Source organism: Panthera pardus, unplaced genomic scaffold (assembly GCF_024362965.1).
Source record: "Panthera pardus isolate Hobbes unplaced genomic scaffold, ASM2436296v1 HiC_scaffold_4, whole genome shotgun sequence".
NCBI classification, from domain to species: domain Eukaryota; kingdom Metazoa; phylum Chordata; class Mammalia; order Carnivora; family Felidae; genus Panthera; species Panthera pardus.
In genome coordinates, this window is record NW_026526969.1 from 9,947,580 (window position 1) to 9,974,486 (window position 26,907).

The 26,907-nt window shown below is 42.0% G+C and overlaps 1 protein-coding gene and 1 long non-coding RNA gene across 4 annotated transcripts in view; one reads left to right on the forward strand and one right to left on the reverse strand.

The window, feature by feature from the left end:
• ARPC1A (actin related protein 2/3 complex subunit 1A) overlaps positions 1 to 24,367 on the reverse strand; it is a 29,213-nt gene extending 4,846 nt beyond the window's left edge. Inside the window, exons 1-7 of the mRNA XM_019422623.2 lie at positions 24,233 to 24,367; positions 18,594 to 18,686; positions 13,774 to 13,878; positions 7,778 to 8,000; positions 5,165 to 5,272; positions 2,564 to 2,776; positions 232 to 307 (exon numbers count right to left, since the gene is read on the reverse strand). Coding sequence (XP_019278168.1) covers positions 232 to 307; positions 2,564 to 2,776; positions 5,165 to 5,272; positions 7,778 to 8,000; positions 13,774 to 13,878; positions 18,594 to 18,657 — 789 coding nt within the window. The 5' untranslated portion in view covers positions 18,658 to 18,686; positions 24,233 to 24,367. The remainder of the gene's footprint in view (positions 1 to 231; positions 308 to 2,563; positions 2,777 to 5,164; positions 5,273 to 7,777; positions 8,001 to 13,773; positions 13,879 to 18,593; positions 18,687 to 24,232) is intronic.
• LOC128774706 (uncharacterized) overlaps positions 24,324 to 26,907 on the forward strand; it is a 54,927-nt gene continuing 52,343 nt past the window's right edge. For 2 of the 3 annotated variants that reach the window (XR_008419110.1, XR_008419111.1), the window contains exon 1: positions 24,324 to 25,686. This is a non-coding gene — a long non-coding RNA (uncharacterized LOC128774706). Of the gene's footprint in view, positions 25,691 to 26,907 lie in introns of all 3 variants that reach the window. The other variant, XR_008419112.1, reaches the window with a different exon arrangement.

Below are 26,907 nucleotides of genomic sequence, written 5' to 3' on the forward strand. Positions count from 1 at the left end.
ACAAGACATCGGTCAGGCCTACCTACCAGCCCCTCAGCAGAACAGTCACCACCGCACTTAAACACACACAAACACGCACACCACACACCACACCACCCAGTCTCACAGGCCAGCTGTCCTAAAAGGCTGTGCTGGCCTGTGAGAGCACAGCAAGTCACAGAGCACGCGCTGTTCCCGTCCGGGAGAATTAAATACAGTGTACTGTGAGGGGAAATAAAGAGAAATACTCACGGCAGCTACAACACTGTTCTCCGAGACAAATGACACACTCAGCAGGGGCAGGAACTCCGTTTTCAGAGTTGAGACCCTGAATACAAGAATAATTGTTAAATTGAGATGGAACAGACCACACAGCTTCTTTATAGACACAGAAGATGACTAAGGACCCATTTTCACAGGCGCTTGGACAGTATAAACAAGCTCTTATGCTTAAAAGGAGCCCCATGACCTACACTCTCAGGAATCAAGAATCTCAAGCCCGACACAGCCCTGGGGTAACCTGCAGAAACAGAGGTCTTTGGCCTCTCTGGCCTGGGCCCCACCTGCTTCTGGGGCCTTCCCACTCATGACAGACTGGTCTACGACACGGTCCCCAGTGACCCTTATTCTTTCCCGTCTTTTGCTTTTGCTCCCACACCCTTTACCCACATGCTTATCCGAAGTCCACATGGTTTCTGAAGCTCAGCTCTAATTAGATCACCTCCATGAAGCTTTCCTGGACCTCTTCACCCTAAAGTGGCTTCTCCTTTCTGGCCACCCAACGCTCTTCCTGTCACTGTCACTCATGACTGAACGCCTTGTGCTGCCATCCTCTCCTCGCCCGTGCTCACCCTGGGCTCCCAGAGAGTGGGCACAAACATCTGAAGAGTCTATTCTCTTTTTTCTGCCAGGCACTGGGGGAGGAGCTGGAGCCACCGATGAATACGACACTGCCTTAGCCAGCCAGGATCTCACACACAACTGGGCTGGGGCACATGTGTGTACACGTAGAGATAGTAGTTATCTGCTCCAGCACCTGGCCAACAGGTCACGTAGAGATGGCAGGCACACACGTTGGTTGATGAATTAGGATCTCAGAGCTTCATGTAAAAGAGGATGCATTTAGAAAACTATGTCTAAGGAGACCCCCTCCCCCCCTGCCAATACCACTGGCATCAGATTAAAGTCCTAATACCTCATCTTAAGGCCTTACTGGGGCACCTTACTATATAAAACACTGGCTGTTACTACATAAAACATTTATGTTTGAGAAGGGGAAGGGTGGAGAATGTCATCTGACTTGCAGGACTGGAAAAGCCAAATCATAAATCAATAGAAGGGCAGACAGGGGCTTGTAATAAGCACGTGCTAAAAGCTTATTACACATTACAACAAACTGTACACAAATCAAATAACTATGACATCAAAACATTACTGAACAATAAAAAGCAAATTACTGTACAAAATGTATAGCATAACCCCATTTGTGTTAAAAATGAAAAGATACATTAAGTGCCTAAATGTGTATAGAAACCTGGGAGACCACAACATTTAAGGTGGTGTTTTCAAAATAAGTAAGAGGCGCTTGGGTGGCTCAGTCAGTTAAGCATCCAACTTTTGATTTTGGCTCAGGTCATGATTTCATCGTTTGTGAATTCAAGCCCTGAATTGGGCTCTGCATTGACAACCACAGTGCCTGCTTGGGATTCTTTCTCTCTCTCACTCTCTGCCCCTCCCCCACTCTCTCTCTTAAAATAAAACAACTCCCCCCTCTGCCGAAACCCACAATTCAATCCACTTAGGAAAAAAATATTCTCTCTGAAGTGTCACTTTGTTGTCACCATGCAGCAGAGGGAGGAAGAGTCACCTGATGTGAGCAGTTCTCAGCACACAGCAATAAGTTAGGAAATCTTTAAAGGTGGGTAACCTTTAGCTGCCAATAAAAAAGGATTCACCAGGAAAGACAAAGATTCATAAGGGGAAGGAATTCCAATCATCTCTGTCCCTCCAACACGATGAGCAGATAAAAATTCCGACGTCTGACAAGGTGCCTGGTGCCCTCCCCAAGGCTGGGCAGGTGTCTCACTCACAAATGAGTCACTGTAATTCGAGTTCTTCCAGCATAGTCCAGACGAACTGGCATCGGGGTTTTAAGTATTACTGGATGGAGTCCCAAGTGAATGGAGTCACCGTTCCTTGACTACAGAGTAAGAACTTATCTCCTACTTAAGGCTGGGGGATGACATTTACCTGTCGTAAAGAATCCACAGTAACAGACTAAACTAACCACGTGAAGGAACTTTTAGCAGCAGCAGCAGAAGCAGCAGGCAAGGAGAGTCCTTCAGAAGAATCACCAACACTACCTCCATTAAGAACTGTTTCTGCAAGTGAGACCTAACTCTTTCAAATTTCCCCAAAAGGACAATCTAAACGTGTGTCTGGGACTTAAAAGGCGGCCCTGCGGTTCTGGGTCAGAGTTTTATGCTCACATCCTGAACTGGCACCCAGGGAAGAACAGCCTTGGCCAAGCTGCGGAGAGATCCCAACCCCACTCCCTAACTCCAAACAGAAGGCAAATACTCACTGTACGCTTTTTGAGGCATCGGCAACAGATACGGTGCTGTCATGGCTGACCCAGGCCAGGCGGCTCCCACTGGCAGAGAAGCTGACCCCATGCACCCAGCCACCAGTGCCACTGCCACCAAACTCTGACATCAGCTGACCAAAAGGCATCTTGCTGCCCCATGGCGTACTGGCCGGCTTTTCATCCACTTCTTTAATGTAGGCAGAAAACACTCTGTAGTTTAAGGGGCAGGAAAGAAGGACAAAGCAGGTGAAAATATGTGTATAAAGAAACAGGCCACAGGCAGCTGCCGTAAGGGGTCTTAGGATGCAAAGAGATTAATCCTTGAAGAGCAAAACATGACAAAGTCACACACACAAATTTCTTAAGACAAGAATGGTCGCAGGCATAGGGGTGCAGTTCTAGAAGTAATGAACACAAAGGCCCTTCCCTCCCAGGAGTGGGGAATTCTGGAGGAGGGTCCTGCTGTCACGCCGCCCCCTCGCACATGGCAGACCCCACTGAGAACAGCATTCCTTCCTGTCTCAACACAGTAGGCCAGGAAGCCCACACAGCCCAACGGCAGGAGAGGAAACTATTTGCTACGCTGCAATAAAGCAGTGGTATGAACCCATTTAAAGAAAGGGACACCCAAGGAGGAAGCCAAGGGAGACCAGTGAGAGAGCGGACAGGCTCCCCCTCGTGCTATCAGGAGGGCGGGCTTCACGCAGCCCTGGGCTCCCTGTCGCGTCTCTGTGGCAGGTATGGTCTGGGTTGAAGAAGGGTGCTTTCCAGCCTGCTGTCAGCAGCCTCTCTCTCGAATTCCACGAAGTTGTGTGTGAGGAGGGATAAAGAGAGGCGGGGAACCCCCCCACCCGCCCCCGATGCTATTTCTACTTCATAGAGCCTCTCTTCAAGAACTTCTGGACCTAGAGACTCCCTAAAATGATCTGGGATATTTCCTCCCAAATGACAATGACAGCAGCAGCTCTGGAAGAGGCAGAGCACTAGGGAGGCAAAAGGCGCAGTGAGATTACAGGACGTGACCTCAGAATCACTGGGCTTTATTTTTTTTTATTGAATAGAGCTGACACACAATTTTACTGTAGTTTCAGGCGTATATCACAGTGATTCAGCTTCGCTACGCTTTATGCCCCGTTCACTGCTGGTGCAGCTGGCATCTGTCACCATACACCGCTCTTGCGGCATCAGTGACTATATTCCCGGTCATTCCCGTGACTCACTTTGTAACTGGAAGCCTGTACCTCCCTGTCCCCGTCACCCATTGAGCCCATCCCCCCACCCCCCTTCCCTCTGGCAGCCATCAGTTCGTTCTCCATTTTTATGGGACTGAGAATGAGAATCATGAGAATCACTGGGCTGTAAGTCAGCATCGCAATGGCCACTGCTCTAGCCACCGGAGACCAAGACATAGCTGGTGGTTCTCAGACGCCAACTCGAGAGTGCGACCTGAATAGACTCTTACCCATAGGACTACAAGTCCAAGCAAAGTTTATTTCCGGAAAGTAATAGTAACAAAAGAATTGGTAACCTATTTTCACAGTCAGATTTTTTAGACACAGCTTGATAACCCAGGTGGTATGGATCATTCAGCTTCATCTTCTACGGGAGCTAGAATGACTGGATAACATATCACAGACAACAAAACTTCTGAATTCTCCTTAAGAATGTCTATGCATCTTTGCTGTTACACTGATTCTTAAGTAGAAACAATTTTTTTTTTTAAGAACCAATCTTTTTCCAGAGTGCCTTGACACCCCTGTACCCCCCATTCCACAGCCAAATTCCCACACGTATCTTTAAAAACCAACCAACCAACCAACCAACCAGTCAACATGAAGTAACATTTATTTGCTTTTCTTCTAAGGGAAGAAAGCCTTCTTGATAAAGAATAACTTTAAAAAGAAATTACACCGTTTGACCTTAAAGCTCTTAGCAAAGTGGCTGTGTTTCTTCTAGCCTCCCACGAACAACAAATAAAAAAGCTTTAATTGAAAAGGAACAGTGCAGTAATAGCTCAGCAGTGCACTGTTCAGCTATGTTTTGTTCGTTTTCGCCTCACTCTGGAATCTGCCAAGTCCCTGCCTGGGTTATCAAACAAGAAACAATACTGTGGTCCGAGGGCCACTAGATCACTGCTCCAAACACGGATGCTCTGCCTAAGGTGAACTTCCGGGCCCCACTCTTACATCTCCCCACTCCCGCGCCTCCAAGTCCACTTCCCTCTACCTCGGCCATCTCTGGTGCTTGCTTTCCTAGATCACAAGCTCCACTCATCTCCGAATCCCTTGTAGTGCCTAGCACAGTACTCTACAAAGCAAAGAAACCTTAAGAATATGTGAAAGATGGGGACGCCTGGATGGCTCAGTTGGTTAAGTTTCTGACTTCAGCTCAGGTCATGATCTCATGGTTCGTAAGTTCAAGCCCTGCATCGGGCTCTGCAATGACAGTGCAAAACCTGCTTGGGATTCTCTCTCTCTCTCTGCTCCTACCCCACTTGGGCTCTCTCTCTCTCTCAAAAATAAATAAACTTAAAAAAAATATGTGAAAGATGAACAATGAACAGATCAATTCTGCCTACCAATTCTCATTTGTTCCCACCTGCATTTGAAATCACACGATCCTGCTGCCAGCAAAACATTGTTAGGATGCCAATCCAAGCTGAGGACTGTGGAGCGAATCGGCTTTTTAATGTGCTTGCTGACCCACCTACAAAAGGAGAAAATCCATTTCAGTTTATCCACACATCAAGCAACAGCTCCCAAAGGACCTACAAGTGCGTGTCAGGCGAAACACAGGTGGCTACCAGGCCTTCCGCCAGAGACCGGAAAGGAGAGAGGGAGAAAGAGCCGTAAATGGTCCTTCCAATTCTGTCTTTTACAACATTCTCATCACAGCAGCCCCTTCTGAGCCTTCCTGGCTATCATGGGATCCCCGTTAGTAATTATATTTATGGATTAACTCTGGATACGGCTCCGTGGAATTTCAGATTATATGTGACCTTAACCGTTCAGATAAAAATTGCAGTTTGAATTACTTACATTTTTATGTAAATATTTAGTGACTTGTTATTTCATTTCAGGTTAAATCTGGGTTGTAAAATAACTTCATTTCTTTTCTAAGCCTCTGAAGCTGCAAATTCTTTTTCACAGAGGAATCACAACCAAGAAAATCACAACCTCTCAGAAGTTCTAATTCTCTAGCTCCACTCCAGGGATATTTATGTCTGAGATTTATGTCTGAGATATATTTATAACTGAGATCAGTTATTATTCCGGCTTAGCTAATTCAACTTCTCCCCCTAAACTGGTGCTTAAAAACCAATCATGTTCTGCTGTTCAAGAGCTCAAAGACTGGGGATGCCTGTGTGGTTCAGTTGGTTAAGCATCCAACTCTTTAAAAATAAACATGGAAAAAAAAAAAATTAAAAGCATCTGACTCTTGATTTCGCTTCAGGTCATGATCTCACAGTTTGTAAGATCCAGCCCTATGCTGGGCTCTGTGCTTTCAGAGCAGAGCCTGCTTGAGCTGCTCTCTCTCTCCTCTTTCTGCCTCTTGCTCTCGTGTTCTCTTTCTCTCTAAGTAAATAAACTTAAAAAAAAAAAGGTAAGAGTTAAGAGACTGAATATCAAGCCAAACGCCCATCTTTGAATGCCAAATTATGTTTCCATAGAATCTGTCTTAGGAACTTATATAAAAAATTTCATTCTGAAAAACAGACATTTTGACTTGCTTATAATGAAGTTATTTTAAAGGCTTTTAGAGATTATTTTAAAATATTCACATCATTCCAATAAAATGTTGTTCTATAGCCAAGAAACGCCTCTGAACATATAGCTTGTTCAAATGACAATACCTTGCACTACAGTACAGCCCAATTTACCTATATTCGAAACTATTTTTCAATGAATAAAAATGTGAGCAATCTCTGAGACTGAAGGTTACCTAGGAAGGAAAATTTTTCTTATCTATTCATTACAGTGAGTCTTCTAAATGATTTTTGCCAGGCAACGTTTTGTTAGACTTATTTTTACATGTGCTTGAAAGAAAAATGCAAGTCTTGAATTCTTAACTGAATCGTTGCAAATTTACAGACTTTCTTTTCAAAGAATCAAAATTTCTGAGATTTCACTCAATTACAAAACATTAATATAATCCATTCCTTTCACTGTTTCAGTAGAAAGCAAACAGTAACGCTAACACAAAGAGTAATGTATACTCTGCTATTTTTAGTGCAAATACAAACACTGCCAGATTCGTACTAAATGACAATTCCATGTTGAAGGCTACTTACCACCCTTTCTGAGTGCATGCCAGATAGAGCAGAGTTGTTTTCTTATTAAAGTAAGTGGGAAGGAATAGGTAAAATAAGTTACTTAGCCATAAAATCAATCTCTGTATTTTGAGTGGCTCAGCTATAAGTAATTTATACAAAAAGTTTAACAAGCTGATCACAGTTCCAAGATTCTGGTCAATTTTTACTTCAACAGCTCAAATGAGTAAAATATTATACGAAGACACAGATTTGGTTAGCAAATAAATTAAAAAAAAAATTCTTAGCATTTATTTTTGAGACAGAGAGAAACAAAGCACAAGCAGGGAAGGGGCAGAGAGAGAGACACACACAGAATCAGAAGCAGGCTCCAGGCTCCGAGCTGTCAGCACAGAGCCCAACGCAGGGCTTGAACCCAGGAGCTGTGAGATCATGACGTGAGCTGAAGTCGGATGCTTAACCGACTGAGCCACGCAGGCACTCCGGTTAGCAAATAAATTAAAAAAAAAAAAAAAAAAAAAAAGGAGAGCACTGTCATCTGTAGGAATCATAGATATTTTGTATCTAAAAAAATCATTCCTCAGGTCATGGGAATCTCTCAAGTTTATGATTTCCCTGTCAGAGTAAGAAAACAGTTTGGACAGCACAGAATGAGGAGAGCAGCATCTTACAGTACATACTAGTTATGATTTCAGAACATAGGGCCACAGGTCTCTATCAATATGAGAAAGATGTGAGATTTGACCCAATGTGCACACAAGAAGGAAAAATCTTCAGAGGAAATGGAGATTTTCAGAGGAAAAAAAAAAAATCTCCAGATGAGGAAACACTGAAGTTATAGGTAAGCCTTCACCCAGGGACTCATGAAGTCACCAAGAACACAGGTGGTCCAAAGGTGTAATTCCACAGACAGAAATAAAAAATACTCAGCTGTTGCTCACCAGTCATTTTCAGACTCAAAGTAACAAACAGAAATGAGTCGTGCTCCACTTCCCACAGCAAATTTGTTCTCTAGCGGGGACCACTTGACAAAAGTTGCTGCACGATTAATTCTCAGGATCACCAGGGTTGGCTTCCAGACACCATCTTTCTGACTCCAGACATAGGCATTGCGGTCTGCCCCGCAAGTGACGATGCGGTCGCTCTTGGGAGCCCAGTCGATACCTGCAAGTGAGGCGTGGTGTCATCTGCTTTGTCTGGCCCATGATAAAAGCCATGAGACAGCCAGGGGGGGCACTGCCACGGCAGGGCTACACGGGGGCCTGGTATCTTCCTCCCCAGCCCCGTCCTTCCCCCATCTATGGTCCTGATTGTCACCTCACACTCAAAGGCAAGGTTTCTCGGCAAAGTTCTGCAACTCAGGATCCTCTACAAGGCCAGGGAGAACAGAGCTGTTTCAGAACTGTGGGGGGTAAAAAACTAAGCAGCAGCATTTTTCCACCTGTTCACAGGTGGAAGACCTGCAGATCTTTTTCTTACCTCGTTATTAGATATTTGGTGGTGGGGGGGGGGGGGGAGGGGTGTTTAAAGTACCATTATTCATTCATTAACAGACCTCACTCCATGACATTAACTGAAAGTCTGCCACATCTAAATAAAACAACATCAGAGCAAATTAAAATAATCTTCAGTAGAGGGAAAATACAAATTGTGATTCATTATACATTCTTCTGAGGGTCACTGTCATTTAAACTAACCTAAATGATACAAGTTCTGGAGAGAGTCCTTGAGTATCTCTGCATCTAAATTAGAAAGAGGTCTACATATGTATCTGAACATAAGGTTTATTTTTCCTATCTGACCAAACCTTTACTTAATTGGTGGGTCTGTGAAGGATCCCAAAGTCAAGATCAGTTTGTTATATACCAAGAGTAAAATCTGCTATGACTCAATCATTTTATAGTTACTTGATGAGGTTATTTCCTATAAATATCATTCCACATTGAAGGTATTATTGGAAATGAAGGAAATATTACTAATTATTATAGGTATCTCTCTAAAAATTAATCATTAACATTCTTAACAGGTATATGGAAAAAAGTAAGATGACTACAAACCAAAGTGTCCATTGGTCATAACTCACAGTGATTTCAGTTGTATGAAGAGTTAGTTCATTCATTCATTCACCTATAGGAATAGTCTGCTCAATTATTTGCACCACTGAGGGGAAAAAGATGTGGGGAGTGTATTCTAAGTGATGTGTATTTTGACTATAAATCTATTTATTATAGGATCGTCTTGCAACCTTATTAGAGTTAAAATTTCACTTTTAATTACAAAGGTAATACTCACATTACTATAAAACAAACACCACAAAGAGACATGCAGGAAGTCAATAAAGCCCATTCTTATGTCCATACACATTTCTCCCCCAAAATGGTATTAACATTATGGCAAACATTTTTTCTGCTTTTTATAAATTAGTACTGGTTTACACATTATTTCAGAACATTGCTCTTATCATAATAATTTCCCAAACATCCCAATGTTGAATGTTTTGTTAGTTTCCAACCATTTATTAACAGATAACACTGGACTAAACATTCAGGAACATACCTTTTTGTTCTGGTTAAAATGATCTATGATAAACTCCTCAAAGTGTGATGCAAAATAGTTATTTTTATGAATGTCTTGCTTACTTTTTTTTTTTTTAAAGCTTATTTATTTATTTTTGAGAGGGACAGAGCATGAGTGGGGGAGGGGCAGAGAGATAGGGAGACCGAATCCAAAGCAGGCTCCAGGCCCTGAGCTGACAGCACAAAGCCCGATATGGGGCTCGAACTCATGAACAGCAAGATCACGACTTGAGCCGAAGTGTAACACTTCACTGACTGAGCCACCCAGGCGCCCCGAATGTCTTTTCTAAACTTGATTATAAGCTTCCTGACAACAGGAAGCAAATCTCTGAAACTACTGTGGTGGGCAGACCACAGACCTATGGAAGTCCCCTCCCTCGAGGTGTGCGCAGGACCCGTGACTTGCTTCTAATCAATGGAATGCCACAAAGGTGATAAGATGTACACTTGTGGACAAGATTACATAAGGGTGTGGCAGCCATCATGAATCTTACAGCTGCAAGGACATGAATTCTACCACCAACAATCTGAAGGAGCTTGGAAGTGGATCCTTCCCTGGTCGAGGCTCTGATGAGAACTCATCCTTGGCTGACACCTCGATTACAACTTGTGAGACCCTAAGCAGGGGTCCCAGATAAACCATGCCCAGACTCTTGACCCACGAAAACTATTAGATAATATATGTGTTTTGGTTAAGCTGCTACGTTTGTAGTATTTGTTACACAGCAACAGAAAATAAATACATCCTCTAACATCCAGAATACTGCCTTATAGTGAGAAAACTCCGGGATTTTGTGATGATTTGACAATCTAAAATTTCACTCCTTATTCCATGTGATCACCACTCTAATTAAACACATTCATGTTTTATAAGAACTCTTGAGGTGCTTAAGCATGAGGTACTTTAAGAAAAAAAAAAAGAATCAACAGGGGCACCTGGGTGGCTCAGTCAGTTAAGCATCCGACTCTTGATTTCAGCTCAGGTCATGATCTCACATTTTGTGAGTTGGAGCCCCACGTCGGGCTCTGCGTTGACAGGGCAAAATCTGCTTGGGATTCTCTCTTTCCCTCTTTTTCTCTGCCCCTCTCTTGCTCCCAAGAACGCTTGCACACACTCTCAAAAATAAACGTTAAAAAAGAAAAAACTCAAAGAAACAAATTCCACTACTGTGGTATTGGCTTTGATGTTAACCATATTCTTTTTCTCTGTAGTACTGACTGGTCTTTTTCCTTCTAGAAAGCTCAGGAGATTTTTTTTTTTCCTGTAGTTACTATCTTTCTGAGAAACTATGTTTGATCCCTGGTCTCTTGCCACAGAGTTATACTTAGATTTTTCCAACAACAGTTTTTTAAGATCTAAAAAAAGAGGTCATCTGAGCATTTGGATGAAAACAGGCCCAAGTTCAAAGGATTCCAAAAGAAGCAGGGGAGAAAAAGAAAATAACTAAATATTTCACTTTTTCGGCTATTTCTTTGGCCTTTCACCTTAGCCCTTTCTCACTTAAATGTACTTCCCAATGATCAAATTCCAATTTAAAGTATGAATGTTCTTATTTTTAGGCCATAATGCCACTGGCAAAGGGACTTAAAGAAAGAAAATAGGCCAAACCTAATAGAAATAAGGTCATGGGAAAGCAACAGCAACAAAAATAGAAATTACACATTATGTCTTTTGTGCTGGTTCAGTAGTCCAGTCAGTTGGCCCCTGCTGCTCACTAGCACCATATACAAATCACTTAAAAGCAAGAAGGGATGGTCACGAGTTTTTGCTGGGAAAAGAATATAAAGGGTGCAGAAGGTCAAAACACGCTATTTCTCTCTGGGGAGAGGGTATCTTCAAGCCAGTCAGTATGTTGGAAGATTAGAGGCAAAATTCCAGGGTCATGATTAGAAAAAAAAAAAATCACTATCAGTCGCTTTGCTGCCCACTTAAAAAGTAAATGTCATTGAGAGGAGAAGGAAAATCTAAGACTTCAGTGAGAAATTTGTAATTGAAAGGTTATGGAGATTAAGTTTTGGTGTGCTTGACCAAAGTGTTCAAAGCAAGAGGTTGAATCAACTCAGCCAGAAAATAGATAAAGAAAAAATTATAGGAGTTAAGGTCAAGAACAAGAGTTGTTTCTGAACATAACAGTAAGTGAGTATGTTCTTTTAAAAATAGCCAGATATCGGGGTGCCTGGGTGGCTCAGTCGGTTAAGCACCTGACTTTGGCCCAGGTCATGATCTCACAGTTTGTGGGTTTGAGCCCCACGTCAGGCTATGTGCTGACAGGTCAGAGCCTGGAGTCTGCTTCGGATTCTGTGTCTCCCTCTCACTCTGCCCCTCCCTGACTCATGCTCTCTCTCTCAAAAATAAATCAAAACTGGGGCGCCTGGGTGGCTCAGTCGGTTAAGCGTCCGACTTCGGCTCAGGTCATGGTCTCACAGTTCGTGAGTTCGAACCCCGCGTCGGGCTCTGTGCTGACAGCTCAGAGCCTGGAGCCTGCTTCACATTCTGTGTCTCCCTCTCTCTCTTCCCCTTCCCTGCTCATGCTGTGTCTCTCTCTGTCTCAAAAATAAATAAACATTAAAAAAAAATTTTTATATAAAAAAATAATAAATCAAAACATTAAATTAAAAAAATAAATAAATAAAAATGGCCAGGTATCACTTCATAACAAAGCAATTCATGCTCTTGAAATATGATATCAGGTTTTGGTTCACTGAATTCTGAAAACCATTATAGAAATTCTCCATTTTTCTCTCTTACTCTTTTTCCTTCCTTATTTGACAGTTCCTTAATGAAACTCTGCACTGCCCTGCTTGCCACCATTAGCCATCTATTCATCAATAGTTTTTGTCAAAGATGAAAACTAATGTACATCCAGGAATCTGCCTCAGAGGCAATGCTTTAAGATTCAGTCTTCTACAAACCCACAAGAAAAAGATAAAAACTCAGTGAAAAAATGGTCAGGAGTAATGGACGGTAAAGTATGAGAAGTAAACCCAGATGGCTAACAAACTTCTGAAAATATGCTCAACCTTTCCATCAATCAGGGAAATGTAACTTCTAGAGACACAACCCTTTCACTCATCAGACAGCCTGACCATATCCAGTATGTGTGGGATGCAGGAGAGTAAGCACTCCCCTATAGGGCTGTGGGGGTGAAGGCACTATGACCAGCCTAGCAAAGGTGAGGATGTACGAGTCTTCCATAAACATTCACGTGTGTACAAAGAGATCTGCACAGGGCTGCTTGATTTAGCACTTTAATATAAGGAAAACTGGAAACAACCTAAATGTCCTTCAGTGGAGAGAAGAGTAAATAAATGAGGTATGAAATGTTAAACAGCAGTTAAAAGGAATAAACTCGATGAACACAGAGATCAGGAACGACGTGAGATGCAAAAGCAAGCTGCAGGAGATGTGCAACATGATGCCATTTGTGTAGCATTGAAAATACTAGCCAATAGTACTAAATTTGTATTGCTTACAAATATGTGTCTATGTATGTAAAAGTATTAAAAATGAACTGGGACAATGTCATACCGAATTACGGACTGCTTCTGGGGAATGGGAATAGGATAGGACTGGCAGATGAAAGGGGACTGTACCATTATCTTGAATGCCACTCCTGATTATTAAACCTTTGTCTCCTCAGTTTTCTGGCCCAGGAAAAAAGAGACATAGTTGTTAATTCTAAGCGGGGGCAATGTGGGTGTTATGTTGCTCTTTGTCCTTTTCAGTATTTTGGAAGGTCTTCCTCCCCGCCACAAACAACATACAGAAAGCTTCCGGAAGACACTGCGGCCCCTCAGCACTTGGGGACACAGTGTGGCTTATGTTTTCTGCTGACGGGCCATCTAGTTTTCCTTTCACATTTCATCACCTAATCTAAGCTCTTCAGTCCTCAGAGAAGGATCAGTGTTTTCCCTAACACTAGTAGAGTGCTGTGAACCAGCTGGGCTAAAAGAAGCACTTAAAAACGGATACCATTATTATGATGTTTTCTCAAATTTTCTAAAGAAAATTCCATAAATGTTGCACAGCTTTAAATACTATGGTAGACTTACTTTATCAGGCTCTTCATTTAAATGGAAAAGCACTAGAGATGCCTGGGTGGCTCAGTTGGTTGAGCGTCTGACTTCGGCTCAGGTCATGATCTCATGGGTTTGTCAGTTCGAGCCCCACGTTGGGCTCTGTGCTGACAGCTTAGAGCCTGGCACCTGCTTCAGATTCTGTGTCTCCCACTCTGCCCCTCCCCAGCTTGCACTCTGTCTCTTGCTCTCTCTCAAAAATTAAATAAACATTAAAAAAAAATTTAAATGGAAAAGCACTCAATTTGCAAGTCTCACACTAAGCTCACAGATGTCTCCTTTACCTGTGATGTGTCCATTGTGCTCCTTGAGTTCATGAGCCTTCACCCACTGGCTCCCGTTCTTCTTATAGATGTGGACTTCGTGATTGTTGGGGCTAAGAGCAATCTCTGGAGGAAAAAAGTCAAGAGTTAACTTGAAATTGTGACCAAAAAAGAGGTATGTTACACTTGGCTTTTTTTTTTTTTTAAGATTTTTATTTTTTTTAAGTAATCTCTACACCCAACATAGGGCTAAACTCCCAACTGCAAGATCAAAAGTCACATGATCCACCAACTAAGCCAGCTCTGCTTTGGGTAAGCTCAAGCCCCGCTTTGGGTAAGCCTTGCTTCCGAACCCCCCCACCCCATCCCGCCCCCGGGGCCCCTCACTCACTTGCGCCCTCTCTCTAAAAAAAAAAAAAAAAAAGTTTCCTAATATTCACCCCTGAAAAATTCCTTTTATTATTTCTACCTCTACTTGGATCCCATATTTTAAAATGTTTTGTAGAGGAATGCCTGGGTGGCTCAAGTCAGTTAAGCATCTGATTTCAGCTCAGGTCATGATCTCACGGTGAGTTCGAGCCCCACCCCCGTCAGGCTCTGTACTGACAGCTCAGAGTCTGGAGCCTGCTTCAGATTCTGTGTCTCCCTCTCTCTCTGCCCCTCCCCTACTCGTGTTCTCTCCCTTAAAAATAAATATTAAAAAAAATGTTTTGTAGAAAAACTAAATTTAAAAATTCATTTTATCAGAGATATCTACAACTGTTAAGTAAAGATTCTAACCAGTAAGAACAATGTTATCATACTTGGCTGATATAATATTAGCCCACAGTAAAGATATTTGATATTTTAGTTCACTTGTCCACCATTATTAGCAATAAATATTTACTTTCTGTTAGCATTTCCAAAACACTGAAAATGGTTCCTAGGTTCTCACTGCTATCATGAACCCAGGTTGGAAACATCAGTTTATCAAAAAAACTTGACTCTGCTCATAAAATACATCAAAGCCTTCCTTTACAATAAAGCCAATATGAATCACAAAATAAAATTCTATTTTCAAGAGAAATCTCTTGGACCAATCTGAAATATAAAGAATATAATATTTATGACAGATTACTTTTGAACTTATATTGATTTTTTCTCCCTTTCTAGTTCATTCACTAAAAAAAAAAACCCAAAACACTAATTTCTCAAAATTAAAATTAGGATCTATGACTCAAACTTTAGATCAATTATTTACTAGTTCCCGCTTCTATTATATTACCTTTCTTTCCCTCCTTAGGAAAGGTGTATCTGTTTTACAGATGAAACTGTGGAACCAGATAAATACCTAGCTCTAAAATCCTAAGACTTCAAGTACTTTCTAGAAACCGATTATATGTATTTCTCTAAATTTCTAAGATGCTCACAGGGATTTCAAAAGTCAAATCTAAATCTGAAAAACATTACAAATTTCAAACTACAATAAGTAAAGTTTGACTTTAAGTTTATCAAGTAGTTTAAATAAGGACAATCATAACTTTCTTTTTTTAAAATGTTCATTTTGAGAGAGAGAGAGAGAGAGAGGGAGAGAGAGAGAGAGAGAGAGAGAGAGAGAGAGAGAGAACGAGTGGGGTAGGGGCAGAGAGAGAGGCGGAGAAAGAATTACAAGCAGGCTCTGCATTGTCAGCACAGAGCCCAATGTGGGGCTTGAACTCGACCTGAGGCAAAATCAAGAGTTGGACGCTTAACCGACTGAGTCACCCAGGTGCCTTGAGGACAATCATAAGTTTCTATTAAAAATAACTGGAGGGGCACCTGGGTGGCTCAGTTGGTTAAATGTCTTGACTTCAGCTCAGGTCATGATCTCACAGTTCATGGGTTCGAGCCCAGCATCGGGCTCTGCCCTGGCAGTGCAGAGCCTGCCTGGGATTCTCACTTCTTTCCTCTGTCTCTGCCCCTCCCCAACTTGTGCTTTCTCTCTCTCAAAAATAAATAAACTTTAAAAAAAAACTCTTTAAAAAAAAATAAAAGTAACTGGAAAGACTCCAAAAACCCATTTTTACATGGGAAAGGGAAGACAGAAGACACAGGAAACTCAACTATAAAGATCTGTGAGATGATCACAAACCAGAAGCTCTAGATTCACCATCGTATCATGTTACAGATTGAATTAAAAAAATTTTTTTAAATTTTTTTCTTAATATTTATTTATTTTGAGTGATTGAAAGTAGTCCCTATCAAAATCTCAGCTGCCTTCTTTACAGAAATTAATAAGCTGATCCTCAAATTCATACAGAAATGCATGGGACTAGAAGAGCGAAAAGAATCTTGAGAAAGAAGTACAAAGTTGGAACTCACACTTACCAATTTCAAAACTTACTATAAAGCTACAGTAATCAAGACAGTGTCCTTGACATTAGGATAAACATAAAGATCAATGAAACAGAACTGAGAGCCCAATAAACCTTCACATTTACAGTCAACTGATTATCGACAAAGGTACCAAGACAAATCAGCAGGGAGAGGACAGTCTTCAACAAATGGCGTTGGGACAACTGGATATCCACAGGCAAAAGATGAAGTTGGGCCCCTATTTCATGCCTTATACAAAAATTAGCTCGAAATGAATGCAAGATGTAAATATAAGAACTAAAGCTATGACTCTAAAAAGGAAACATACATTTTTGTGACTTTGAATTAACTGGTTTCTTAAATACAACAGCAAATGCATACGCAACGAAAGAAAAATGAGATAATTTGGACTTTTTCAGAATTAAAAACTTTGGTGCTTCAAAGGAATCAAGAAAGAGAAAAGACAACCCACAGAATGGGAGATATTTGTGAAGTATCTCATATGGGACTTGTATCAAGAGTATACAAAGAACTCTTACAACTCAATAATAAAAAGGCCAATAACCCAATTTGAAAAACAGTCAAAGGATCTGAACATTTCCCAAAGAAGATACATAAATAGTCAATAGCATGTGAAAAGATGCTCAACATCATTGGTCATCAGGGAAATGCAAATCTAAACTACAGTAAGATACTACTTTATACCTACTAGGATATAGTGGGAACAGGGCCATAATGAAAAAGACAAGACAATAACAAGTGTTGACAAGGATGCAGAGAAACTGGAACCTTCATCTACTAGTGAGAATGTAAAATGGTGTGGCCACTTTGGAAAACAGTCTGGCAACTTCCCAAAATGCTCAACACAGTTACCATATACGACCCAGAAATTCAGCTCCTAGGTATACCCTCAGGGAATTGAAAACATAAGTCCACAGGGGCACCCGGGTGGCTCGGTTGGCTGAGTGTCCAACTTTGGCTCAGGTCATGATCTCGCAGTTTGTGGGGTCGAGCCCTACATCAGGCTCTGTGCTGTCAGCTCAGAGCCTGGAGCCTGCTTCAGATTCTGTGTCTCCCTCTCTCTCTGACCCTCCCCCATTCCGTCTCTCTCAAAAATGAAAACATTAAAAAAAAGTTTTAAAGAAAACATGTCCACATAAAAACTGGTAAGTGAATGTTCATAGCAGCATTATTCAAATAGCGAAAAAGTGGAAACAACTAAAATGTCCACCAACTGATGAATAAACTATAGGTCTATACAATATTATTCAGCCATAAAAAGGAATGAAGTACTCCTACTTGGTACAACATGGATAAACCTTGAAAACATTATGGTCAGTGAAAGAAGCTACATGCAAAAAGCCTCATGTTATAGGATTCCACCCATACAAAACGTCCAGAATATGCAAATCTATGGAGACAGAGTGGATCAGTAGTTGTTAAGACTGTAAGTTTTGAGGAGAACTGGGAGTAACTGTTAATGGGTATAGAGTTTCTCTTTGGAGTGACAGAAAATATTGTGAAACTAGATAGATAGTGGTATTATTACATAACTCTATGAATACAGTACTAAAAACCACTGACCCCGATCCCTTAAAAAGGGTGAATTTTATGAATATGAATATTTCAATAAAGCTTTATTTAAAAAAAGGTAGCTACAGAATATAACTTAATTTAAAAATAACTCATGAAGGGGTGCCTGGGTGACACAGTTGGTTAAGCACCCAACTCTTGATCTCGACTCAGGTCATGATCTCACAATTTGTGGGTTCAAGCCCCACATCAGGCTCTGCGCTGATGGTGCAGGGCCTGCTTGGGATTTTGTCTCCCTCTCTCTCTGCCCCTCCCTGGCTTGTGTGTGCGCACGCTCTCTCTCTCTCAAAATAAATAAATAAATTAAAAAAAAAATTCATGGGCACACTACTATACTTCTGTCTCTGTTTTTAGGGTTTTTTTTTTTTTTTCCTCTTTCATACTGTCACTTCGCTTGCTGTAGTGTCCCTACTTCTAAGAGGGTTCTCCATCCCTTTCTAGTTGGTTACAGCTAGAAAACTAGAAACTCAAGTTTATTACAGATAATATGCTAAATACTAGCTAATACCACTCTTAGTACATCAGGAGTAAACTATATGCTTCTGTAATAGCTTTTATTTAGGTCCTAGTATTTGGACTAAATATTGGATGAGTGTGGTGATATTACACAACCATTCCAGACACTGGGTTCTTAGGGCCTCAGATATAAACCATCCTCCAGCTGGTACTGGACAAGGAGCCAGAAGGCTTGGATGCTAGCAATGGCTCTGACATTAACCGCTGGAAAGTCCTTCCAACACTCTGGACCTCAGTTTCTCTCTATATAAACCAAATGACTGACCTAGTTTCCTTCTGAATCTATGGTCATGCCCTTTTCACATGTGACACTGAAATATGTGATCCCTAAAAAAGTGCCTACATATAAAAATATTAAAGGCACCAAAATAAAGGAGTAAAGTTAATAGCATACTTACGGGTACGATCCCTATTCCAGGCATGGCAGGTGATTGGCTCTAGTAAAAACTGATGCAGGGACATTATTCTTAGTGTTTTCAAAGGATAGGAAGCTGTAATAAGCAACAGAAAAAAGCATTTAAAATGGCAGGCAATACATATTTCAGTTGTCGGGGGATCCCAAAATATTTGAGGATAAATAAAACATTATTGTCCCATTAGAAAAGAAGCAATCTCAATGTCAAAACTTAATCATTTAAATACAACAAATACTGTAACCACCAATGTATACTTTATTCTGTCAAGGGTCATCAAGGGACTCTAAAACCACGAGTTAAAAATTGTTGGGGAACAGGATATTCACACAGTCTCAAATTATCATCCCACAGAATACTTACTAATTTTTAAGAGAAAAACATGCCTTAACAATAAAAAAAAATCTGGTAATTGGGGCACCTGGGTGGCTCAGTCGGTTAAGCGTCCGACTTCCGCTCAGGTCACAATCTCACAGTTCGCGAGTTCAAGCCCCGCATCAGGCTCTGTGCTGACAGCTTAGAGCCTGGAGCCTGCTTCAAATTTTATGTCTCCCTCTCAATCTGCTCTTCCCCCATTCATGCTCTGTGTCTCTCTCCTTCAAAAATAAATAAAAACATGAAAAAAAATTTTTAAAAAATCTGGCAATCACTATCTTAACCAAGGGATCAAATGCAGTATCATGAAGAGTGGAACAATCTCACACGACGGGCTTCCTGACAGGAGGTGACGTGAAGTGCACATCACCACTTACAAATAGTGACCATTTAATTTATCATCTAGATCAGAATACTTTCAAGAAAGCAAAAGTAAAAAGGGGTATTATTTATTAGTGCTGTGACAATAGGTCACAGGACTATCCTGGGGAAACCTGCTAATATGGCCAAGCCTACCTATCAAGTATTTATGCCAAATATATTTACTCTAAATCAAATCAAGATCCAGACCTACTTTCCAGTTTACAGGAAATAAAGGGGAGTGGAATTAGTTAAGTAGCACAAAGGGAGAATAAACAGTTCAAACCAGAATATGTGCCATCCTAGAAAACAACTGGCCTGGACTATTCATAAAAGGCAATGGGTGTGAAGCAGGCTGTTCTGGATTAAAAGAGCTATGAAAATCAAACTCGGCAAATGAAACTTGATTATAACCTACATACATATTTAAGTTTATTTATTTATTTTGAGAGAGACAAAGACCGTGTGGGGAAGGCGCAGAGAGAGAGGGAGACCGTGAATCCCAAGCAGGAGTCCTCCGCACTGTCAGCAGGAGCTCCACGCAGTGCTAGAACTCACGAACCATGAGATCATGACCTGAGCCAAAATCAAGAGTCGTCACTTAACCGACTGAGCCACTCAGGTGCCCCGACGGTAATCTATATTTTTAAAACAGCCATAAAAGACATATTTAGTCCAATAAGGAAAACATGAATATTATTCTATGTTACATAACAATATGCAGTTATTTCCAATTTCTTAACTATGATAACTGCCATTAGGAGCATGTTCCAACTCTTAGGAGATAAAGAATGAAGTATTTGGGGATGAAGTGTCACAATGTCTTCTGTGATTTACTTTCAATGGCTCAGGACAACAAGTAGATATATAAAGAGCAAACGTGGCAAAATGTTAACAACTGGTGAATCTACACAAAGGGTGTATTACACAGGTATTTGTCACACTGCTTTTTTACTGAAAATGAAAAGCAGGAATCTGTGTGACACATCATTAAGTTAAAAATCAAATAAAATTCTCTACTTCATAGATACCCAAATCTAGATCCACCAAAGAGGCAACCATTATCTGAAATAGGAGATTTTTTTTTTTTTTAAAGCAGCCAGATCCTTCTCCCCTTTATCACTTCTAAGAAGCACTCACACAACACTCTGAAGTTTCAATACACTTCTTTTTTTTTTTTTTTAATTTTTTTTTTTTTTTAACGTTTTATTTATTTTTGAGACAGAGAGAGACAGAGCACGAACGGGGGAGGGTCAGAGAGAGAGGGAGACACAGAATCTGAAACAGGCTCCAGGCTCTGAGCTGTCAGCACAGAGCCCGACGTGGGGCTCGAACTCACGGACCGCGAGATCATGACCTGAGCCGAAGTCGGCCGCTTAACCGACTGAGCCACCCAGGCGCCCCTCAATACACTTCTGTACAAGTCTGATCACCTAGGGTGGAGGCTAAAATGTAAGAATTCTGATGCAAATAGGAAATGAATGGAAAGGAAAGCAGAAGGTTAGGAAGTGAAGAATGAAAGTTCAGCAGACAAAGCAGAAATCAATCTCAGTGGAAAGCAGAAAAAATGTCTGTTAATTGTTGTAAAGGAATCCAAAGGTCAAAAACAGATTAAACACACCCTTAAATAAAACATCTGATATCTTGAACTGGCAGAGAAATGTCAGTGTTTCACATTCTATTCTAAAGTGAAGATATTTAGGTCACTGACTTTACTCTTATATGTCCTAGAAAGCAAACTGCAAATCACAAATAAAGAAAAAGCCTCTAACTGGAAATTAAAAAAAAAATGTTTTAGATGAATTCATATGAGGCTGCTTAATGTGGTTTTTAAAACATAAACTTCCAGATGCTCACCGCATGATTCTCTCTCTCTATTCTGGTATCAGATGCTTACCCATCACCACAGGTTTAACTCATAGTTACTCACAATAACATATCATGTCACAAATATCTCCTTAATTAAAAACAATTTAGTTCAAAGGGCATATTTTATAGGCTTATTTGTTAAACAAAATTGGCCTACAAATAATAATTCAATGTGAATATCTACATGCATTAAAAGCACATATTTCATGTATAGTTAAAAAAAGAACAGCTGCAAAGACTTTCTCATTCTTCAACTCACCCAACATGGGGCTCGAACTTAAAACCCCGAGATCAAGCGTTGCATGCTGCACTGACTGAGCCAGCCAGGTGCCCCTCAACTCAGTTTTTTAAGCAAAGTAGCAAAAAGAGGTAAACATTTACATAACAACATAATTACTTCTAAAATCACATTTCTAAATTTGTCATATCATTCGAGTTCCATATTTGGACATACTTCAGTTATAATCATGTGGGTAATTTAAGTCTGTAGGGTAAGACAATACTCTTGTTACATTTATAAGACACCCAGTAAACACTCTGTATTCATCAAAATTAGTGAATGCAGGAGAATAATAGCTTGAATTTTGTTTTTTTTGTTTTTAAAAAAAATTTTTTTTTTTTTTTTAACATTTATTTATTTTTGAGACAGAGAGAGACAGAGCATGAGCAGGGGAGGGTCAGAGAAAGAGGGAGACACAGAATCCGAAACAGGCTCCAGGCTCTGAGCTGTCAGCCCAAAGCCCGATGCGGGGCTCGAACTCACAGACCACGAGACCATGACCTGAGCCGAAGTCAGACGCCCAACCGACTGAGCCACCCAGGCGCCCCAATAGCTTGAATTTTGTACCAAGATAAAGATACCTTCTGTCATAGGCTGATGATTCTAATTCTAAACTGTTATTAATATTTAAGTGAGACCTGAAAACCTAAGAACAAAAAAAGGTGGCGATGTTAAATTTAACATGCTTCTATTGAAAAGCTTTTATTATACAGCACTGAGAGAAACAACTATTTATAACAATTCATAGCATAATTCCAGGCACTCCCCTACAACACACCTCCTTTCTTTACCTATCGCTTTGAGTACAAAGTCATCCTAATGTTTGGTTGCCAGGTCCAAGGGGACCCAGGTTTGAACCTGGGCTTGGGCACATACTAGCTATGAGACCGTGGGCAGGTCACTTTAACATCCCTAAATCTAAATTTTTCTTCATATGTAAAATTGACGTTATCACTGACATCCCAAGGCTGTTGGTATGAGGATTAAATGAGATAACATATGAAAACGTGTAGTAAAAAGCCTAGCCCAAAATAGATGCTCACTAAGTTAGCTCTCTCCACCTTGAGAAGTACACACTGGTTAGTATCCTCTGAACTTGGAAATGTCTATACATTTTGAATTCTTGGCCCTGAAGCCTGAAAGTACTTATACAGTGAAAATTTCATTTGCCGGTTTAGAGTCAAGTTTTTAACACTGTGATTCATCCAGTTTCTAATTGCTCTCATTACCCAACCCAGTGATACCAGGTACTCCACAAAGATCACCACACCCTCCACAAGGTTCAGAGATGAGGTTTCAATGCCAGGCACCAGCCTCACCAGCTGATCATTTTAAACTTCCCCATGGAGAATTTGTTTCAGCACAGGATTCTAGATCCAAATACTGCCACTCTTCCTCCAAGCAAGTGTTTTATTTTTCCAAGATACTCCCCTCCTTTCATTATAATAAGTAGATGAATTAACCTTGGAAGCTCTCTGAATACTCTGTAGTAGGAAGCAGCCAGTTACCCCCACCCCCTAGCACGGTAAAAACACCTTCCAGACTGATAGCCTCTCCTTTTTTCTTAGATACCTGAAAACCCAGGACCCACCAGAAAACAAAAGGTGAGATGAAACTGATTTAAAAAGGGGAGGGGGGGGAGTGAACTAGGATAACGTAGTTAATTTAGACAATGCATCGAAGCAGATAAAAGTAGGTTAGCATTTCCTTCACGTTCTAAAGCTGCAGTATGACAACAGATAGCTTTATAATCAAGGATTCTAAGCCACAATTTATTACCATGCCTACCATGTTCCCAGCAGTGTAGTAAGTACACGGACAGGGCCAGAAACATAAATAAATCAGACACTTTTCTGGTCCTCAAGTCTGCGGGGAGAGGAGGGTAGCAAAGGAAGGGAAGATAGGTATGCACAGAATGCCCAGGACACTCGCAATAGCTAATATTTACTGAGCGCCTACACTCTGGGCCAGGAACTAGTCTAGGCAATTAATGCAAATAAAGTTACTTGATCCTCAAAGAAAACTCTAAGAACCTTCCTACCGTAGGTGAGGAAACGCGGACTCAAAGAAGCAATCTTCCCAGGGTCCCCCAACGAAAAGGGGTGGTGCCGGGATCGGAATTTTGGTATAAAAGGTTCCACGGAGCCAGCGGGAGGAGCGAGTCTGCACTACTGACTTAAGATGAGGCACTCGGGCGGGGGAATCTTAAAAGAACTCGGGGGAAGGTCTTTTTCTCGAGTTCGGGAGGGCCCCCCCGAACTGAAAGATTGACGGCGGCCCTAGAACGGAGCCGAACATTCCAGGGTCGCTCACCGCGCGGTGCAGTACCTATTCTAGACGCTAAAGAAAGGAATGGTCCGTCGTGACGTTCGACTAGGGGAGGATGATTTCATTTACCACAATTTTACAGATTGTGATAAATGCCCATAATAGGGGTGCGAATAGGGTTACGGAAGCACAGGAGAAGGAGCCGCTAATTCTGGCCCTGGAAGAGGTCTGGAGCTGGAGAACCTAGAGAGAAGCCAAGGGTGGAGACCCCACGGGTTCGGCCGGCCTCACCGAGAACCGGGATCCCCCGCCCCCTCCGGAGGCCGGGCCAGGAGACCCGGCCCGCCCCTCAGCCTGTGGGCCCCGCGGCCTAAGCCCCCGCCTCACCGCCCCCGCGGGTTCAAGAACGTCTGGGGAGAGGCCGGGCCACCGGAGGCCAACAGGGCCAGAAGCTCGCCCTGCTGTCCCTTACCTGGGATCGGGGCAGTCCGGACCGGCTCGGAGCGGAGAATTCGCGGACTCTGGTCAGTCGACGCGAACAGGCTCCGGCGGGCGCGGGCGGAGGACCGGGGCCCAGAGGGAGCGGCTGACAGATCCCGGAAATGGCCACGGCGCCTGCGCGGCGCGTCCGCCAGGCAGTCTGCGCACGCGCGCAGCTTGGGCGCGCGCGGCCCGAGTCCAGAGCTGGTGAGACGGGGGAGGGTCTGGCGTATGAGCGGGGCTCCTGCGGCCTTTTGCCAGTGGCGTCACACAGAGGCTCCAAGGTGGTGGCGAAGCAGCATGGATGTCTTATTTCTTTTTTCAGAAAGTTTCCTCGGACTCGCGGACCGAACCGTGGAGCGTTGGCGCTTTCACAAGTGGTTTTGTCAGGAGATGAATTAGTGAGAACTGAGGCCTTTTCGAGCCACACGGACCCGACGAACGACTAGTCTTTTCCCTTCAGGGGGAAGTTTCCCTCTTCAGATCCAGTTTCCTACTGTGAAAACCTCTGAGGCCCTCCCCGAGGAAACTTCTCGACCTTTCCTCGGTCGGAATCACGTATTCCCTTCGCCCAAAGTGGCGCCACGACACAGAGGAGTTGGGATTCATCAACTCCAAGCCCCCCAACACGTGGAAAAAGTGTTAAAAGCAAAATATGTAAGAAGTGGCCTTGGCCTCCAGATTTACAGGCTAGTGAACTACAGACTTATCAAATTAAGAAAACGTGGAGGCAGCGCTTGCTGTGCAGATTTGGCTTCTACAAAATGCCCTGAACCCCGCTTCCAGCTAGACTTGGCGTCCTTGAACCAGTAGAAATTCTGGAGCAGCACTCCTGGCTTCGCAGCCACTGCTAGTCCCCAGCAGAGTGCCTCTGGTGGTTTACGAGTTTGACCCCAGTGTTTGCCTAGAAGGTGACGTTCACACAAGTGAGCTCGTCCCGTTCCTGATGTCAGAACCACACTCTGTTTTCTAGGATTAGTTATTCCAGTTGTTCAAGGAGCATTGCATTGGGAGCAATTGGTTTCATTTTGCCCCATGGCGACAAAGTTGGTCCTGGGGAGATGAAGGACAGATTGAGAGAACAGAAGGATCATTTTAAATTAATTACTTCCCTCTCAGTGACACTATCTTGGCATAGGAAGGAAGGCATACGTAGAAGCAAGGGTTCCTCGTGCGTCTGCAAGTTGACATGAGCCAATCCAGAAGTATGTAGAATTGGTATCCGGAGTCAAAATATTAACTGTTTTATTTAGATCTTTACAAAGAACAGTTCCTTCTTCGAAGGAGTTTATAATCTGGATAGATGAGAATAATGCAAATCAGTAAACCTTGATGAAGGTTTTGATACAAGTCAATGCCAGGGATGGCCACCTGATGCCAGGTCCAGAGCATTTCCCATTATCCCATCATGCCCTGGTTATAAGAGCAATTGGAGTTCCACGGAGGGTGAGTTATTTTCAGTGTTTTGTTTTTTACTTGCATAAGGACCCTGATCTTGTATTCCAAGTGAGGATTCTCTCTTAAAAAATTAGCACCAGGGAAGGTGGTACTTAGAAATGGGAAATGGGAGGAAATGAAGGGTTGGATACTGTCACGGAATGATTTTGTTTGTGTTATTGATTCAGTTGAAATTAGAACAGGATTGAACTGGAATTTGGTCAGACTTCAAGTCATCAAGAATTTAATGAGTACTCACCAAGTGCCAAGTATTGTGTTAGGCATTTGAGTAAATTAGAGAAGAGTCGGGTAAGATCTTTCCGTCCTCAAGGAGCTTAGAAGCTAGGATAAGACCAGTTTACACATAATTTTAAATACACAGAACTACCCAGTGCCTCAAACCAGGAAGGTCCTACTTAATACTTGTTGAATGAAACTATGAATGAATGAAATATACAGTGAGGGACTTCAAAGAACACAATATTACCACCAGTTGTGAGTGGGAGGAGAGGCTTGTGTAGACACATCAGGAAAGTACCCAATCGTAGGTCAAAAAGATTCCTTGTTTGCAAAGGTCTAAAGATTTCTTTCTGCTCAGGAGGGATTTGATTTAGTATCTGGAATGTGGTTTGGAGGGTAAAAAGATTGGTTTTTGTTTTAACTCTAGCTGAACAACAGTGAACACTGCCAATCTGCCTCTATTTTGTTGTTTTAATTTTTATTTTTTTAAAGTAATCTCTACACCTAACATGGAGCTCGAACTCACACCCCACGATCACAAGTGTCATGCTCTTCCAACTGAGCCAGCCAGGCACCCCTCTGCCTCCATTTTGTATCTTACATGCATGGGTTAATGCCTACCATCTACTCACCATAAAGGCTGTTGGAAATATATATCGAATCAATGCCTATAAAAGTTACAAGTAAACAAAAGGACAAAAGCATAAATGCATGCACTGTGTTAATGCTTAATAATGCTTACGCTTTAGATATTGCCCTAATTGCCCCACTGCTTTAGACATGTCCTAAATGGTTCCAAGGAGGGAAAGTTTCCTATAGAAAGGATCTTGTACAATTCAGTACAGAGGACTGAAAAATGCATGCAAGTTTTGGCACTCTAGGCTGCTTCCCCGGTTCATTCCCATAGTGCAGGGATGGGACCAGTTAGTTTGTGGGGTGTCTAGAAGCATAAGATAGTCTCAGATGGTATATAAACACCAAAGTTTAACA